The sequence below is a fragment of the Nomascus leucogenys genome, chromosome 9, assembly GCF_006542625.1.
Source record: "Nomascus leucogenys isolate Asia chromosome 9, Asia_NLE_v1, whole genome shotgun sequence".
In the NCBI taxonomy this organism is placed as follows: Eukaryota; Metazoa; Chordata; class Mammalia; order Primates; family Hylobatidae; genus Nomascus; species Nomascus leucogenys.
The window spans coordinates 13,064,840-13,084,779 of record NC_044389.1 but is presented as its reverse complement, the minus strand read 5'-3'; the positions used below and the strand labels follow the sequence as shown (position 1 = coordinate 13,084,779).

The 19,940-nt window shown below is 42.8% G+C and overlaps 1 protein-coding gene and 1 pseudogene across 2 annotated transcripts in view; one reads left to right on the top strand and one right to left on the bottom strand.

Annotated features, from left to right (window-relative positions):
• The window catches only part of KLHL12 (kelch like family member 12), a 41,719-nt gene that overhangs the window by 16,686 nt on the left and 5,093 nt on the right, over nucleotides 1–19,940 (bottom strand). For both annotated transcript variants that reach the window (XM_030818630.1, XM_003264568.4), the window contains exons 3-6: nucleotides 10,820–10,973; nucleotides 9,260–9,477; nucleotides 2,170–2,319; nucleotides 121–235 (exon numbers count right to left, since the gene is read on the bottom strand). In XM_030818630.1, the coding sequence (XP_030674490.1) occupies nucleotides 121–235; nucleotides 2,170–2,319; nucleotides 9,260–9,477; nucleotides 10,820–10,973 (637 nt within the window). The remainder of the gene's footprint in view (nucleotides 1–120; nucleotides 236–2,169; nucleotides 2,320–9,259; nucleotides 9,478–10,819; nucleotides 10,974–19,940) is intronic.
• Nucleotides 2,607–3,819, top strand: LOC115836676 (annotated as a pseudogene).

Genomic DNA, 19,940 nt, shown 5'->3' with positions numbered 1-19,940 from the left:
AGAAGAAAAGGTCTGAAACGAGGTCTCTGTACTTCTTATAGAGTGTTATTTTCAACTACATTGTCACCTGCAAAAAGTAGTTGAAAAGCATCCCCTCATTCTGCCAAGATACCAGCTTACCTAGGCGAGCCCTTGTCCTGGGTCCCTGCATCTGACTCCGAAGTTCAGGCCTCAGATGAAACTTCTTTGCTTCATCAACCAGATCCCTGCATTGTAAACTACAGCGGATGAAAGGCTGAAATACAGCAGACAGTAGAGTGAGGCACAGGGGATACCTGTAATACTGTAAGAGTACAAAGGGCACATGCAAATAATTAACTTCTGACTACAGAAAGTTTGCAAAGCCCTGTGATTCCAGGAGTACTGCTGGTAGTAACTATGCTCTGGGTTTCCAGAAATGATTTTTAAAATTTATTTGAAAAACAGATAATATACTAGATGGATCAAAAATCAAATGATATAAACAGATATGTTGAGCAGTATTTCCCATCTAGCTCAGCGCTTACATTTAACTATTTTTACATAGTTTGTATGCCCTTCCAGGGATTATGTAAACACATGTACTTAATAATAAGAATTTTAAGGGGAAAACCAAAAAGATTCTGTTATTTTCTGGGTGACAGGAAGAATCATATTTTGTCTGAAATATCTCCCCCAAGGTTCACCGTCCTGTTTTAATTACCATGTCTATTTCTGACAACTCTGTACTGGACATCTTTCATTTGCCTCCCAACTCACTCTGTACCCTTTTCCACTCTGCTCTCTGGCTCAGAAGACTGGCTTATATGAACTGTGTCAATAGGGCTTCCTATGCCTTCTAGCTTCTGGTTGGGATCAGCCCAACCAAAGGTCAAGGTTTCTCTCAAGGCAGTGACCTACATGATTCTCTTTCCTTTAAGGTTCTAGTAACCACTCCTCAACCTTATCCCTTCAGGCTTAGGGGCTGCTAATAGCTTATGTCCTAGATCCAGGTTATTTCACTGTCTTTTGTTGTTTCTCTGAACTTGCACCTTTGTAAACAGCTTCTTTATTAAAAGAAACTCTAAAATTGTCCTATTTTGAGTATAGCATCTGTTTCCTGTTGGGACCCTAAAGGACACAGCTCTAATTAAATAGCACCTCTATTAACCTGACCCAAGAAGTTCTTAGTTGAACTGGAAAGGAAAACAAACAATAAATAGTAGTAAACACTTATGTACAAAGACTTGGTTTTAAAAGCTTTCACATAGTAACTTACTGAATGCTAACAAGAACCTATGAGGAAGGTACTATTATCATCCCTGTTTTACAGATAAGAAAGCTGAGGCACAAATATATTAAGACATCAAATATATTAAGACATATTAAGTTCACAGAGTAAGTGGTGAATTTGGGATTTCAGGCCCGAGTCTGGGTCCAGAGTCTGTGCTCCTAAACACAATGTAAAGAACTAGACACAAGGGATATGTGAATTGGTTGTAAGAGAGACAGAATCACAAATAGGAGAAAAAGAGTTTGCGATGTGACACTGACCATGCTGCAACTTTTCTAATGTGAACAACTGAAAAACTGTTTGTAGTTAACTAAGAGATCTAGAGCTGGGCCAGCAAGAGGAACTCTCTTGCTGGGTTACCTACATATTATAAATCAATGCTCCCTCGAAGTATGGTCCAGGCAACACAGGTGGTACATAAGGTAAAAATTATGAAAAAGCATCACAGAGAACTTAAGTTGGAGAAACACTTTTATAAATCAACTCAACATGATATGACTACAGTTGACACTAAAATGCATCAAACTCCTTTCATGCTGGCTTACCAGATGTCAAAAATGAAGAGGCTTGCTAAGTGTGGCATAAGGGCAATTTGGAACAATTTATGTTTAATGGAGAAGGGGACAAAGTTTATTATCAGGTGTTTATATAAAACACTCAGGGGCATGTAAAACAAAAAGACAGCAAAACACAAAATTGAACCACAGATTTTCATTTGTGTCAAGAGCCTGACTTGCCAAGAAATTCGCTTTTCTTAGAAATATGCCTGGGGACTACCCAGCACCACTCTCACTGGCATTCCTAGAGAGGCAAAACAGGAGACTCTGTGCCTACATTAAAATAATCAATTCTGAATACGTAACACTAAGGTAAGAGTTTGTCAACATTTTGGATCCTGAGAGTGTTGCACTACTTACCTCAGCATCTATTACATCTGTGATATACCTGGGGGTTAGGAGGGGCATCCGCACATACTGTAGCAGGTTAGGCAAGGATTCTTCCCGCTCTTTCTTGGCATGCTTCACCCAGTTGATGACAGCCTCAAAGACTGGCTCTTCAGAATCCACCTGTAAATGTATAATTACACACCATGGATCCTACTTTTCCAATTAGCTTACCATCTCAAAAAGTAACCACGTTCACTTTCTCCTTCCTGCTTCCCATTGCCCACCACCATTATTTCCCATCTTCCAGAAATAGCTAGGCTCTTGGGAAAACAATTTTTTTCAGACACAGCTAACAGACCAGAAAAGAATGATAGTCAATTTGGGTAAAAAAAAAATAAAATAAAATAAAAAATATATATATATATCTATCTATCTAAGATAGATAGTACCTAATAAATCACCAGTTACATATTGGCCTTCGTTTCAGAATTTCTCCCATACCTGAATTGCTTCTGGTCTTCTCTATAACTTTAAGGAAGGTAGGTGGGGGAATCTGTTGCCTTATTCAAAATCAGCTCTTGAAATAATTTTAAGTCATAATTGTTACCTAATAATCTCCAGGCTCTCCCCTCAAATTGTTCACCCAAGCCTCTGAAGCAGGAGCTTCTCTAACATCACTATGTTGCAGTTTTCAAAAGCATTATCGCCTTTCTGCCCGTGGACGCTGCCGAAGAAGCATCTTTAAAGTCTCTCCTCCCTGCCGTCATGTCTAAGTCAGAGTCTCCTAAAGAGCCCAAACAGCTGAGGAAGCTCTTCATTGGAGGGTTGAGCTTTGAAATAACCAGTGAGAGCCTGAGGAGCCATTCTGAGCAATGGGGAACGCTCATGGACTGTGTGGTAATGAGAGACTCAAACACCAAGCGCTCCAGGGGCTTTGGGTTTGTCACATATGCCACTGTGGAGGAGGTGGATGCAGCCATGAATGCAAGGCCACATAAGGTGGATGGAAGAGTTGTAGAATCAAAGAGAGCTGTCTCAAGAGAAGATTCTCAAAGACCAGGTGCCCACTTCACTGTGAAAAAGATATTTGTTGGCAGCATTAAAGAAGACACTGAAGAACATCACCTAAGAGATAATTTGAACAGTTTGGAAAAATGGAAATGATTGAAATAATGACTGACTGAGGCAGTGGCAAGAAAAGGGGCTTTGCCTTTGTAACCTCTGATGACCATGACTCCGTGAATAAGACTGTCATTCAGAAATACCATCCTATGAATGGCCACAACTGTGAAGTTAGGAGAGCCCTGTCAAAGTAAGAGATGGCTAGTGCTTCATCCAGCCAAAGAGGTCGAAGTGGTTCTGGAAACTTTGGTTTGGTCGTGGAGGTGGTTTTGGTTGGGATGACAGCCGTGGTGGTGGTGGATATGGTGGCAGTGAGGATGGCTATAATGGATTTGGTAATGATGGAAGCAATTTAGGAGGTGGTGGAAGCTACAGTGATTTTGGCAACTACAACAATCAGTCTTCAAATTTTGGACCCATGAAGGGAGGAAACTTTGGGATGCAGAAGCTCTGGGCCCCTATGGTGGTGGAGGCCAATACTCTGCCAAACCACGAAACTAAGGTGGCTATGGTGGTTTCAGTAGCAGCAGTAGCTATGGCAGTGGCAGAAGATTTTAATTAGGAAACAAGGCTTAGCTGGAGAGGAGAGCCAGAGAAGTGACAGGGAAGCTACAGGTTACAACAGATTTATGAACTCGGCCAAGCACAGTGGCGGCAGGGCCTAACTGCTACAAAGGAGACATGTTTTAGACAAATACGTATATGGGCAAAAAACTCGAGGACTGTATTTGTGACTAATTGTGCAACAGGTTATTTTAGTTTCTGTTCTGTGGAAAGCGTAAAGCATTCCAACAAAGGGTTTTAACGCAGATTTTTTTTTTTTTGCACCCATGCTGTCGATTGCTAAATGTAATAGTCTGATGGTGATGCTGAATAAATGTCTTAAAAAAAAAAAAGAAAAGCATTATCAATTAGCCTTCAAGGAACTACTGTGTATTAGGCACTATGCTATTTGAGAAGATATGTTTAATTAATCATCTGGGGAACTTAGGTCTAAGCATACATATGACCAATTAGATAATGTGAGATACACTCTAAAAAAACCTACACTACATCACTGGAAGGATCTAGGTATATAATAACACCTAGGACTTCCCAAAGACAGACACCTGAATACAGGTCCTGTGTCCCTTCTACCAGCCCCTAGAGAGTATGTATTCTGGGAGATACCTTTCAGAGTGTCACTGTGATTAGATAAAAAAACTTTTCCGAAGAACTGTGATACTCTAAAAACGCAGAAGATGTTTCGCAAAGTTCATTCATTTGAGGGCTTTACTGAACCCCTCTCTTAACTGCCAGGCACTGTCCTGGAAACTGATTACACAATGGTGAACAAATCAGATATGGTGAACAAATAAGATATGATCCTTGCTCTTAACTGGGGAGTCAAACTGCTAAATCAGAAAAATGAACAATCTCACCATTATTACATGCTACATAGGAAAGGTACTGGGGCTATGAGACAGAACAACATGAGATTTCCTAGTTTAGATTGGTGAGGCAGGGAAGGCCTCCCTGAAGAAGCAACAAATTGAAATCTGATGGATGAGTAGCAGTTAGCCAGGGGGAGTAAGAGAGTACTCCAAGGCAGACAGAAGAGCACACTCAAAAGCACTAGAAATGCACTGTCCAATACACTACCCATGTGTGGCTATTTACATTCACCGTAATTAAAACTAAATTAAAAACAGCTTCTCAGTTGCATTAGCCACATTTCAAGTGCCCAACAGCAACACGGGGGTAGCGGGAGCAAACTAGACCCCATAGATATAGAGTACTTCCATCTTCATAGAATGTACTATTGAACAGCTCTGTCCTACAGCAAAAAAGAACTGGCAGCTTGAAGAAATGACTAGAAGGCTAGTGTAGCAGAGTGAATGAGAGTGATAGAGGAGTAAAATATGAAGCTGGAGAGTTAAGCAAGGGCCAGATACAGAGAGCATTAGAATACTGGATTTGACTCTAAGAGCAACTTGAAATCATCCGAAGGTTTCAAGCAGGCTAGTGATATGATCATACTGATGTTTTTTAAAGATTATCCTGGCTACTGTGGGTAGAACACTTTAAAGGGCCAAGAGCTAGAAGAGGTTAGATGCTGCTCTGGTACATTAGGCAAAAGGTGAAGGTGCTTACTGGACTATAGTTGTGGCAGTGGTGAGCCACTGGAGAAATACTTGGGAAGTCAAACTAACCCAGGCAATTGTTGGATGAGATGCAGGGGAGGGTATAGAAGGTGTCCTTGATCTTAATTTAAAACTTTTATATGATTGGCAAATAGTTTTAAGCAGATACATGCTAAACTCTGACACATTCTAGGTTAAATTAGACACATCAATTTAAAGATGGAGTTTTCCAACCATGAGCAGAGGTTTTTCAGTTTGTTTTTTTAAGACTAATCAAATGAAGCAGCAGGTGATTTAAGACTAATCAAATGATGAGCAGGAACGAAGAAATCTGTAACTGATTGTGATCAATAGTTGTAAACACCACTGCCCTCAGACCAGCCATGAGCAGATAATCATGAGAAGATAGAATAAATTAGAACTTCAGAAAAACAGCTAACGGGGAAGAAAAAACCCAAACATTAATGCCTCACTACAGAGAAAAATAGATTTTCTCCACAATAGATTTTCATAAAGAATTCTCTTGAGTATTAGGTACTGGCATTCTTATTTTATGCTCGGAACAGTCCTGTGTACTTAGCACTAATACTATCTAAATTTTATAGAAGAGGAAACTGAAGATTAGTGGTTAGGTAACACATGCCACACAGCCAAGACTAAATCCCAGTTGGACTCTAAAATCCATGCTGTTTTAACCAATATGACATCCTGCTTCCCATTGTTTTAAGTACTATTATTTTATTTAATAAGAGGGAGCATTAGCAACTGAGAGTCAGACATCTGGTTCCTATTTCTGGCTGGTATAGGGAACAGAAAAAATATGTCACTTGCTTTCTTTCCAGAAAAAAAGCAAAGGGTAGTCTTGATGCACACTTAACAAAAAACTATACATAAGAGTTCTCAAGCTGTTTTTCATTTCAGCTTCTAAATAAGGTTAGTTATTTGTTCTCTCTGCCCCATCCAGTTTTATTCCAAAGCCTGTATAATTCCAAAAGAAATGACTTCTATGATTATTTCCTGATTTGGACAATTAGAAACAAACTGAAAACATGATGAGCTCATAGTTGAGTGATTAAGAGAAGACACTCCGGAGCCAGACTACTCGAATTTGAAACCTGGCTCTACCACTTACTAGCGGTGGTACGAAATCTTCACTTTCCTCCTGTGAAAAATGAAGATGTGAGAATTAAATGAGATAAAAATACCAAGAATGGTGCCATTAGAATGGAAGCTCCAGTGGACAGGGATTTTTGCTTTGTTCATAATTTGATCTGCAGCACCTGGCAATGTTCTGGGCACACAGTAAGCATTCAACAAGTATTTAGTAAGTGAACCAACAGTAAATGCTGAGTAAGTATTAGCTATTATATGTAGTGAACGTCAAATCTGTAGTGCTCATTCTATTCACTGTATTTTCCAATATGTGTACAAATCAAGAAAAATCAAGATATTCTAGTGAATTGCCAGTTTCCAAGTCTGATGAATATGTTTTTTGGCTATGCCTGCCATTTCAGCACAAGGATACAATGTCCCACACTAAGAGGCTGAGAACTAAGATTTTAGCAAATTCTTGACTCAATAGCATTTGCAACAGCAGCTTCTCTGGGCTGATACAGAGCCCAGTGTGTCAGGCTGGAAAATAATTCCTCTACAGTTGGAACCAGTGTCACCAATGTGCTCTAATCCATTTTCCCTCGGAACAGTCACTAGAGAAAGGTGTAAAGAAACACTTGACTAAAATTTGATAAGAAATATACTTAAGGCCAGGAGCAGTGGCTCACGCTTATAATCTCAACATTTTGGGAGGCCGAAGTGGGTGGATCACCTGAGGTCAGGAGTTCCAGAGCAGCCTGGCCACGATAGTGAAACTCTGTCTACTAAAAATACAAAAATTAGCTGGTGTAGTGGTGGGCGCCTATAGTCCCAGCTACTTGGGAGGCTGAGGCAGGAGAATCACTTGAACCCAGAAGGTGAAGGTTACAGTGAGCTGAGATCACACCACTGCACTCCAGCCTGGAAGAAGTATACTTAAGACCTGTTATTGGCCGGGCGCGGTGGCTCACGCCTGTAATCCCAGCACTTCGGGAGGCTGAGGCGGGCAGATCACGAGGTCAGGAGATTGAGACCATCCTGGCTAACACGGTGAAACCCCGTCTCTACTAAAAATACAAAAAATTAGCCGGGCGTGGTGGCGGGCGCCTGTAGTCCCAGCTACTCGGGAGGCCGAGGCAGGAGAATGGTATGAACCCAGGAGGCAGAGCTTGCAGTGAGATGAGATCGCGCCCACTGCACTCCAGTCTGGGCAACAGAGCGAGACTCTGTCTCAAAAAAAAAAAAAAAGACCTGTTATTATATTACACAAATATCCTAGTTTTAACAAAATAAATCAGGAGAGAGTAATCGTTTAGTTTATGGAAGTATATTAGAGGCTTTCTTTAAATAGTATTGCCTGAGCCTAGCATTGCTTGAGCCTAGCAGTCCAAGACCAGCCTGGGCAACACAGCGAGACCCCATCTCAACAAAAATTTTAAAAAATTAGCCCGGTGTGGCAATATGCAGTTCCAGCTACACAGGAGGATGAGGTGGGAGAGCTGCTTGAGCTCAGACATCCAGGCTGCAGTGAGTCACAATTGCACCACTGCACTCCAGCCTGGGTGACAGAGCGAGACCATCTCAAAAGGAAAAAAAAAAAATTAAAGAATTGGGCCACTGGAGATCAATACTATAGGCTTCAAAGACATCTAATAACTATATTGGACTTCTCACTCCAATTCTTAGCCTAACTACAAACCTATATGCAATAAAAACTCTGCTACTGGTACTCTGATTTAGAATTAGGATTGACTTTTCTTCTGTGTAGGTTAAGTCACTGAATGCCTGCCTGGCACAGGTAGTATACCCCTGGTAGGTGAAGTATTATTCCTTCTGCTTCCCCCGCAAGAGACAGGGTCTCCCTCTGTTGCCTAGGCTAGAGTGCAGTGGTGCGATCATGGCTCACTGCAGCCTCAAACTCCCGGGCTCAAGAGATCCTCCTACCTCAGCCTCTCAAGTAGCTGGGACCACAGGTGCTCACCACCATGCCAGGCTAATTTTATTTTTTTGTAGAGACAGGGTTTTGCCATGTTGCCCAGGCTAGCATCAAACTCCTGGATGCAAGCAGTTCTCCTGGTCTCAGCGTCCCAAAGTGCTGGGATTACAGGCATAGGGCACTGCGCCTGGCCTACTATTCCTTTAACATCCAGTTCGCGTGTCCCTTCCTTCCATCCGCTGCATCCTCACAAGACAATTATGATTTGGTTCCTGCTTCTGTAGATCCTCACTTCCAAACTTTTGTCTCCTCATTTCTGATCCAGTCCTGAGCAAAGGTTTATTCTTTTTTCTTCTATGTAATGTCCTTACTTTGTATAGGCTCATTATTCTCATTATCCTCTTTATAACTTTTTTTTTTTTTTTGTCTATATCTCTGTCTCTACTAGCAGGCTGTGAATTTTCTGAAAGCAAGAACTATATTTACCCACTTGGGGATCTGTAGCACCTGGCATAGTAAGTGCTACATAGTAGATATTCTCAATAAATGTTTGTGAAATGAGTGAATGGGTAATAGAGAAGTGGTCTACAGATACCTACTTTACTTCCAATTTCTGCTTATTCTATACTCTGTTTAATTGTGATTCTTACCCACTGGAATCATATATCTAATTGAAGAAAGTAGCAAACTCCCTCTCCATAAAAATGCAAATAAATTTGGTACAGGAGGGGTTAATGAAAATGCACACTTGATTATGAAGCCCTGATGGTAAGTAACTGCATCCTACTTTGCAAGTTTTGTAATTGCCCAATCTTGAAGAAACCATAACATCAAGACAAATCTGTACCTGAATTTCGTCGCACTTGATTAGCTTTTCCACCTCTCCTTGACTCAGAAGAATGAATTCTTCATGCTGTACCACTTCAGGAAAATGCTTCTGGCTAAAAACCTCAGCTGCTTGCATCAGGTCAACACAATTGTGGGTTTCAGCAAAATCCCTAATACCCAGGCAATTAGAAGGGTCCAACTGACTTTCTAAGAACTCACAGCAGGCTTGTTTCACACCTAGGACAGACACAGGCAGCAAACACTTTAGAATAGTTGGACAGATGTGATCTAGGCTATATTCTTGTATCTCAGCATCTTCTCTACATGTTATCAGATGAACCCTTGTTTCAACACCTAAGAAACAGATTAGAAATTCTATGCTTAAGGAACTTAAACTCTATTTCTGGCTTATGTACTATGCCGCTTTCAGCAAGACCTTTACACCCGTCTCTGCTTAATCTTTAAAATGAGTATTGCAAGATGAATCACATCCAGAGACCTGGCACAATTCAACAAAAATGCCTATAAAACTCTTGGGAATCAAACTATAAAACCAATTGCTAATTCAGCATAATGTATCCATTTTCTACTCTACATGAAAACTTACTAAAAGACTAGAGTGAAAGAAAAGCAGAAGACAGTAATAACGAATCTCATATTTATCTAATTGAAAAGTTCAGAGTATTTTAATTTTATGACTGCACTAATGCAAAAGCTTCACACCGTTTAAATCATGCATTAAAAACTAAAAATGTGTCAATTATGTATATATAAAAACTGAAAATATAACTGAATGTTAAAAAAGAAAAACTGGGGACCAGGAATGGTGGCTCGTGCCTATTAATTCCAGCACTCTGGGAGGCAAGGTGGGAGGATCACTCCAGCCCATGAGCTTGAGACCAGCCTAAGCAACATTAAAAATTTTTTTTAATTAGCTGGGTGTGGTGGCATGCGCCTGTGGTCCCAGCTACTCAGGAGGCTGAGGAGTGAGAATTGCTTGAGCCCAAGAATTCAAGGATACAGTGAGCTGTGACTGCACCACCGTGCTCTAATCTGGGTGACAGAGTGAGACTCTGTCTCAAAAACAAAACAAAAAACCTGGGAATTGTAAGGGAAAACAAACCACCTGTAATCCTGTGAAAACATCATACTTTAGTATTTTGTGCATCAATTTAAATTTCATTTATCTTAATGAAATACTACCACTTAATGCTCCAGATAGATAAAGAGTATCCACGTAGGCTATGTATAGTATCAGTTTTTTATTATATTTCCTTATAGGTGTGTTATATACATGTATGTAAGAAAACACATAATTTCTCCTTCCTCCACTTTTTTTAAAAACAGAAAAGGTACAAATGCTCTCTCTTATAGAGCCAAATACTCATATCTGGAGAAGTTCCTTTATAGTGCTATTGACATCTGATCTCTTATTGCTCAATGAGACAAAAGCCATGGCCAGTAAACGTGAGCATCCATAGTTTGTCTCCAAAATGTTCATGATTAAGTTTACACTATTAATTTTCAACCTTTCCATGGCTATTTTGACATAAACAATAGCAAGTTTTAATGTCTGTACCTTTCAACTGAAGCAGACAGGCTGCAGGAAGCAGTTCTTGTACATTCTCCACTGTCACATGTACTGTTTCTGTGTACACAAAGTCCAATAAAATTTCCATGGTAGAGGCAGTCAAACCTTGGATGTCAACATAAGGTTTCCCCTTCTCTGAGAGCTAAAAATTCGAAAGGTATAAAAGAATGATGGTTATAATTCCACAAGATAAAGGCAGAATCTCATATCTAAGAGCTTAGAGATGTTAATAATATTAATTGAACATTTATCTTTAAAAATTATGGGCCAGGCATGGTGGCTCATGCCTGTAATCCCAGCACTTTCAGAGGCCAAGGCAGGCAGATCACCTGAGGCCAGGAATTCAAGACCAGCCTGGCCAACACAGTGAAACCCCGTCTCCACTAGAAATACAAAAATTAGGCATGGTGGCACATACCTGTAGTGCCAGCTAATCAGGAGGCTGAGGCAGAAGAATTGCTTCAACCCAGGAGGCGGAGGTTGCAGTGAGCCAAGATTGCGCCACTGCACTGCAGCCTGGGCACCAGAGTGAGACTCCGTTTCAAAAAAATAAAAAAGTAAGAAAATAATAAAATTATGCTCTATTTTGTTGGATTTTAATAAAGCAAATATGGCACATTATCTGTAGCTTTCCAAGTGAAGTGGGTAGTTATCTATACCCCAGGAGTAAGTATTAGGTGACACCTTCCTGCAATAGCAATTTTGCCAGTGAGTAACTTTAAAAATCTATTTCATATTAAAATACAGATGTATTGGCTGGGCGCGGTGGCTCACGCTTGTAATCCCAGCACTTTGGGAGGCCGAGGCGGGCGGATCACGAGGTCTGGAGATCGAGACCACGGTGAAACCCTGTCTCTACTAAAAATACAAAAAATTAGCCGGGCATGGTGGCGGGCGCCTGTAGTCCCAGCTACTCGGAGAGGCTGAGGCAGGAGAATGGCGTGAACCCGGGAGGCGGAGCTTGCAGTGAGCCGCGATTGCGCCACTGCACTCCAGCCTGGGCGACAGAGCGAGACTCCGTCTCAAAAAAAAAAAAAAAAAATACATATGTATTACAGAAAAGAATGCAAAAGTTCCATGAACGTAACACTGGTCCGTGAACTTTTAAGATAAGACACAAAATTTCAAAGAAATTTCATGTTTGTAGAGGACCCTGTGGGTTTTAACTCCAGTCTCTCCAGGATTACCTAGTTCTTATCATCTGTCCTTAGACTACATTTTTTTTCCTTTTTTGAGATAGAGTCTCTCTGTTCCCCAGGCTGGAGTGCAGTGGTGCAATCTCGGCTCACCGTAACCTCTGCCTCCCAGGTTCAAGTGTTTCTCGTGTCTCAGCCTCCCAAGTAGCTGGGATTACAGGAGTGCACCACTACATCCAGCTAATTTTTTTTTTTTTGAGACACAGTCTTGCTCTGTTGCCCAGGCTGGAGTGCAGTGGCATAATCTTGGCTCACTTCAAGCTTCACCTCCCAATATCAATCAGCTCAGAGGGCAGAGTTGATTGCAGTCATTACAGTGTTAGAAGATTTTAATCAACCTGTTAATATTATATCAGATTCTGCATATGTAGTACAGGCTACAAGGGATGTTGAGACAGCTCTAATTAAATATAGCATGGATGATCAGTTAAACCAGCTGTTCAATTTGTTACAACAAACTGTAAGAAAAAGGAATTTCCCATTTTATATTACTCATATTCGAGCACATACTAATGTACCAGGACCTTTAACTGAAGCAAATGAAAAAGCTGACTTACTGGTATCCTCTGCATTCATAAAAGCATAAGAACTTCATGCTTTGACTCATATAAATGCAGCAGGGTTAAAAAACAAATTTGATGTCACGTGGAAACAGGCAAAAAATATTGTACAACATTGTACCCAGTGTCAAGTACTACACCTGCCCACCCAAGAGGCAGGAGTTAATCCCAGAGGTCTGTGTCCTAACGCATTATGGCAAATGGATGTTACCCATGTACCTTCATTTGGAAAATTATCATATGTTCATGTAACAATTGATACTTATTCACATTTCATATGGGCAACATGCCAGACAGGAGAAAGTACTTCCCATGTTAAAAAACATTTATTATCTTGTTTTGCTGTGATGGGAGTTCCAGAAAAAATTAAAACTGACAATGGACCAGGTTATTGTAGTAAAGCTTTCCAAAAATTCTTAAATCAGTGGAATATTACACATACAACAGGAATTCCTTATAATTCCCAAGGACAGGCCATAGTTGAAAGAACTAATAGAACACTCAAAACTCAGTTACTTAAACAAAAAAAAGGGGGAGACAGTAAGGAGTGTACCTCTCCTCAGATGCAGCTTAATCTAGCACTCTATACTTTAAATTTTTTAAACATTTATAGAAATCAGACTACTACTTCTGCAGAACAACATCTTAACGGGTAAAAAGAACAGTCCACATGAAGGAAAACTGATTTGGTGGAAAGACAACAAAAATAGGACATGGGAGATAGGGAAGGTGATAACCTGGGGAAGAGGTTTTGCTTGTGTTTCACCAGGAGAAAATCAGCTTCCTGTTTGGATACCCACTAGACATTTGAAGTTCTACAATGAACCCATCGGAGATGCAAAGAAAAGCGCCTCCACGGAGACGGAATCACCGCAATCGGGCACCATTGACTCGCAGGATGAATCAAGTGGTGATATTAGAAAAACAGATGAAGTCACCACGCACCAAGAAGGCGGAGCTGCCAACCTGGGCACAGTTAAAGAAGCTGACACTGTTGGCTAGAAAAAGCCTAGCTAGCACAAAGGTGACACAAACCTCAGAAAAAATGCTGTTTGCAGCTTTAATGGTTGTATCAACGGTGGTAAGTCTCCCCATGCCTGCAGGAGCAGCTGCAGCTAATTATACCTACTGGGCCTATGTGCCTTTCCCACCCTTAATTCGGGCAGTCACTTGGATGGATAATCCCATTGAAGTATATGTTTTTTTTTTTTTTTTTTTTGAGACGGAGTCTTGCTCTGTCACCCACACTGGAGTGCAGTGGCGCGATCTCGGCTCACTGCAAGCTCCGCCCTCTGGGTTCACGCCATTCTCCTGCCTCAGCCTCCCGAGTAGATGGGATTACAGGCGCCCGCCACCACGTCCGGCTAATTTTTTGTATTTTTAGTAGAGACGGGGTTTCACCGTGTTAGCCAGGATGGTCTCGATCTCCTGACCTCGTAATCCGCCCGCCTCGGCCTCCCAAAGTGCTGGGATTACAGGCGTGAGCCACTGCGCCCGGCCTTATTAACTTTTTTTGCACACAAAAACAATAAACATTTTCTAAAAATACATACAAACAAAAAGATGCGTATCAAACATATTAGGAAGGTTACACATGGGAAGTCGGGGAATAGAAATGGGGGGTGGGAGTTAAAATAAGGTAGAGAGGGACTTTATGTGGATCAGTGATAATAACTCAATCCTCTATTTGACAAAGAAGAGGGAGAAGGAAGAGGAAGAAAAAGAAAGTGGGATAAAGGATCAGAAAGGGAGGAAAATAGAAAAAATTAGAGTATGACTCCAGGGTAGACCTGTTTTGTTGTCACTGAGTTGGTTGGTTGGTTTGTCTGTTGTATTTTTCATGTTTCGCCAAGTTGGCCAGACTGGTCTCGAACTCCTAGCCCGAAGTGATCAACCCGCCTCGCCCCCCAGAGTGCCGGGACCACAGGTGTGAGCCACCACGTCCAGCCCCCACATTGCTTCTGGCCTCCATGGTAGACCTCCCAGACGGAGCGGCCGGGCAGAGGCGCTCCTCACTTCTTCCCAGACACGGGGCGGCCAGGCAGAGGCGCTCCTCACTTCCCAGACGGGGCGGCCAGGCAGAGACGCTCCTCACTTCTTCCCAGACGATAGGTGGCCGGGCAGAGGCGCCCCTCACTTCCCAGACAATGGGTGGCCGGGCAGAGGCGCTCCTCACTTCCCAGACGATGGGTGGCCGGGCAGAGGTGCTCCTCACTTCCCAGACGGGAGGCCGGGCAGAGGCGCTCCTCACTTCCCAGACGGGGCGGCCGGGCCGAGGCGCTCCTCACTTCCCAGACGGGGCGGCCAGGCCGAGGCGCTCCTCACTTCCTAGACGGGGCGGCCGGGCAGAGGCGCTCCTCACTTCTTCCCGGACGGGGCGCCGGGCAGAGGCGCTCCTCACTTCTTCCCGGACGGGGCGGCCGGGCAGAGGCGCTCCTCACTTCTTCCCGGACGGGGCGGCCGGGCAGAGGCGCTCCTCACTTCTTCCCGGACGGGGCGGCCGGGCAGAGGCGCTCCTCACTTCTTCCCGGACGGGGCGGCCGGGCAGAGGCGCTCCTCACCTCCCAGACGATAGGTGGCCGGGCAGAGGCGCTCCTCATTTCACAGATGGGGCGGCCGGGCAGAGGCGCTCCTCACTTCCCAGACGGGGCGGCCGGGCAGAGGCGCTCCTCACTTCTTCCCGGATGGGGCGGCCGGGCAGAGGCGCTCCTCACTTCTTCCCGGACGGGGCGGCCGGGCAGAGGCGCTCCTCACTTCTTCCTCTTCCCGGATGGGGCGGCCGGGCAGAGGCCCTCCTCACTTCTTCCCGGACGGGGCGGCTGGGCAGAGGCGCTCCTCACTTCCCAGACGATGGGTGGCCGGGCAGAGGCTCTCCTCACTTCCCAGACGGGGGCCGGGCAGAGGCGCTCCTCACTTCCCAGACCGGGTGGCCGGGCAGAGGCGCTCCTCACTTCCCAGACGGTAGGTGGCCGGGCAGAGGCGCTCCTCACTTCCCAGACGGTGGGTGGCCGGGCAGAGGCGCTCCTCACTTCCCAGACAGGGCGGTGGCCGGGCAGGGGCTCGGGAGGCTGAGGCGGGCAGAGCACTCGGCGTCAGGAGCTGGTGAGCAGCGTGGCCAACATGGCGACCGCCCGCCTGCAGCCAAACGAGAAAAAGCAGGCAGCGGTGGCGCGTGGCGGCAGTCCCAGGCAGTCCGCGGCGCGGGCAGCAGCGAGCTGAGTAGATTGCAGCCTGGGCCACAGAGGCAAAGAAAGAAAGAAAAGGAAGGAAGGAAGGAAGGAAGGAAGGAAGGAAGGAAGGAAGGAAGGAAGGAAGGAAGGGAAGTATATGTTAATAATAGTGTGTGGGTAGCTGGTCCCACAGATGATCGTTGCCCTGCAAAACCGGAGGAAGAAGGAATGATGATAAATATTTCCATTGGGTATCGTTATCCTCCTATATGTCTCGGGAGAGCACCAGGATGTTTAATGCCTGCTATCCAAAATTGGTTGGTAGAAGTACCTACTCTCAATCCCACCAGTAGATTTACTTATCATATGGTAAGCGGTATGTCACTCAAACCACAGGTAAACTATTTACAAGACTTCTCTTATCAAAGATCATTAAAATTTAGGCCAAAAGGAAGACCTTGCCCCAAGGAGATTTCCATAGAAACAAAAGATTTAGTTTGGGAAGAATGTGTAGCCGATAGTGCTGTGATTTTACAAAACAACACATTTGGAACTGTTATAGATTGGGCACCTCGAGGTCAATTCTACCACGATTGCACAGGACAAACTCAATTCTGTCCCAATGCACTAGTGAGTCCAACTGTTGATAGTGACTTAGCAAAAAATTTAGACAAACATAGGTACAAGAAATTTCAGTCTTTCTACCCTTGGAAATGGGGAGAAAAGGGAACCTCTACTCCAAGACCAAAAATAATAAGTCCGGTTTTTGGTCCTGAACATCCAGAATTATGGAGGCTTACTGTGGCTTCATACCACCTTAGAATTTGGTCTGGGAACCAAACTGTAGAAACAAGAGATTATAAAACATTTTACTCTATCAACCTAAATTCCAGTCTAACAGTTCCTTTACTAAGTTGTGTAAAACCCCCTTATATGTTAGTCATAGGAAATGTAGTTATTAAACCAGACTCCCAAACTATAACATGTGAAAATTGCAGATTGTTTACTTGCATTGATTCGACTTTTGATTGGCAGCACTGTATTCTGCTTGTGAGAGCAAGAGAAGGCGTGTGGATTCCTGTGTCCATGGATCGACCATGGGAGGCCTCGCCATCCATTCATATTTTGACTGAAGTATTAAAAGGCATTTTAAATAGATCCAAAAGATTCATTTTTACTTTAATTGCAGTGATTATGGGATTGATTGCAGTCACAGCTACAGCCGCTGTGGCAGGAGTCACATTGCACTCTTCTGTTCAGACAGTAAGCTTTGTTGACAATTGGCAAAAGAATTCCACAAGGTTGTGGAATTCACAATCTGGTATCGATCAAAAATTGGCTAATCAAATTAATGACCTTAGACAAACTGTCATTTGGATGGGAGATAGGCTCATGAGCTTGGAACATCGTTTCCAGTTACAGTGTGACTGGAATACGTCAAATTTTTGTATTACACCCCAAGTTTATAATGAGTCTAGACATCACTGGGACATGGTAAGACGCCATTTACAGGGAAGAGAAGATAATCTCACTTTAGACATTTCCAAATTAAAAGAACAAATTTTTGAAGCCTCTCAGAGTCACTTAAATATTGTGCCTGGAGCTGAGGCGTTAGATCAAGTGGCAAAAAATCTTTATGGATTAAACCCCACGACTTGGATTAAGTCTATTGGAAACTCTACTGCAGTAAATTTTGGAATTATGTGTCTCTGTTTAATCGGTTTGTTTTTAGTGTGCCGGACCAGTCGAAGAATCCTGCGCCAAAATCGAGAGAACGAACAAGCCTTCATCGCCATGGCACATTTATATAGAGGGAAAGGGAGGGAGAATGTTGCGGGAAGTCAGGGACCTTGAACTGAGGGACTGGCTGAAGCCACAGCAGAAAAGCATAAAATATGAAGATTCCATGGACATTTTATTAGTTCTCCAAAACTAATACTTTTGTAATATCTTATGTCTTTACTTTAATCTCTTAATCCCATCATCATCTTTGTAAGCTGAGGAGGATATATGTCACCTCAGGACCCTGTGATGATTGCCTTAACTACACAAATTGTTTGTAGAGGACGTGTGTTTGAACAATACGAAAACTGGGCATCTTGAAAAAAGAACGAGATAACAGCGGTGTTCAGGAAACAAGGGAGGCAACCTTGAACTGGCCGCCGGTGAGCCGGACGGAACAGAGCCATATCTTTTCTCCTTCTGCACACAAATAGGAGAGATATCGCTGAATTCTTTTTCTCAGCAAGGAATATCCCTGAGAAAGAGAATGCGCTCTGAGGGTAGCCTATAAACGACCCCCTTGGAGGCGTGCAGCCTTTTACGGTTGAAGCCGAAGGGATGAAATAAGCCCCGGCCTCCTGTAGTGCTCCCAGGCGTATTAGGATGAGGAAATTCCCACCTAATAAATTTTGGCCAGTCAGGTTGTCTGCTCTCAAACCCTATTTCCTGATAAAATGTTATCAATGACTATGCGTGCCCAAAAATTTCGTTGTCAATTTTAATTTCAATTTTAACACCGCCCTGTGAACTCATCCTGCCTCCACTTGCTTTGTGATATTCTATTACCTTGTGAAGTATGTAATCTCAGTATCGTGATGACAATGGTAGTTTTGTTGAAAAGAAAAGGGGGAAATGTGGGGAAAAGAAAGAGAGATCAGCCTGTTACTGTGTCTATATAGAAGGAACTAGACATAAGAGACTCCATTTAGTTCTGTATTTGAGATGCTGTTAATCTGTGACCCTACCCCCAACCTTGTCCTTGCAAGAGACATGTGCTGTGGTGACTTAAGGTTAAAAGGATTTTGGGCGGTGCAGAATGTGCTTTGTTTACTGAGTAAGGAGAAAACCGCCTTTAGGAATAAGGTGGGGCTTGCTGAAGCAATACTGCTAAAAGGTTTATGGAGATGTTCGCATATACATCTCAAAGCACAGCACCGGTAATGGTAAAGATAATTATGAATAAATACTAAGGGAACTCAGAGGCCGGTGCCGGTGTGGGTCCTCTGTAAGCACAGCACCGGTCCCCTGGGCCCCGCTTTTCCTTCTCTACACTTTGTCTCTGTGTCTTATTCCTTTTCTCAAGTCTTTCGTCCCACCTAACGAGAAGCACCCACAGGTATGGAGGGGCAGGCCACCCCTACAAGGTTCAAGCGATTCTCCTGCCTCAGCCTTCTGAGTAGCTGGACTACAGGCACGTGCCACCACGCCTGGATAATTTTTGTGTTTTTAGTAGAGATGGGGTTTCACCGTGTTAGCCAGGCTGGTCTTGAACTCCTGACCTCAAGTGATCCGCCCACCTCAGCCTCTCAAAACGCTGGGATTACAGGCGTGAGCCATCATGCCCGGCCCTTAGACTGCATTTAGTAATGATGAAAAAGAACATGCAGGTCATCCTAAGGGACTTTCTTATGTAACATCATCTGAATACAAATAAACTATTTGCTACTTTTTCAAAATACTGGGTTAGACTAACTGAATTGTTAGTAGTATATTTAGTCTGAATTGTTAGTAGTATATCTTCTTGAAGCTATGAGTATTGATGAGGCCAGATAATCATAGAAAACTATTTAGCTAAGAGAAGAAATCTTCAGCTTTACAGGAAACTATCTGAAAATACCTTATGAAAATTTTACTAGATCTTAATCTTAGTTTAGAAATTCATTTTACTCAAAAAACTCTGGTGCATCTCCATTATTAACTAAACGGCTTTATCATTTTTGATTTCTCCATCAGCCAGAGAATAACCAAAAAGCACTCTCTACCAAAGCCAAGAACAAAATCAATCCCTAACAGTAAAAAAGTCACTAGCATATTATTTTGAAAAAACACATTAGGTTTCATTAACATTTAATACAGTACTAATATTCATAAACAATTACTGTCCCAACACATTAAATGCATTTAATAATTATGATACTGAAATATGTAAGTACATGTATTCCAGAAATTTCTCATTCAATAAACTATATTTCCATCAAATAGTTTAAATATGGAAACAATTTCACTATGTAAGAGCTTACAGCAATTATACACTTTACATTTATATTTTGCTTTAGAATTTTTCAGCATGCTTCTCATTTACTACTATTTCATCTGATTCTCACAGCAACCTGGTAAGGTAGTTAGGTCTGATACTATCACTATTTAAGAGATATAGGGTCTAAGGATCAAAGAAGATCCA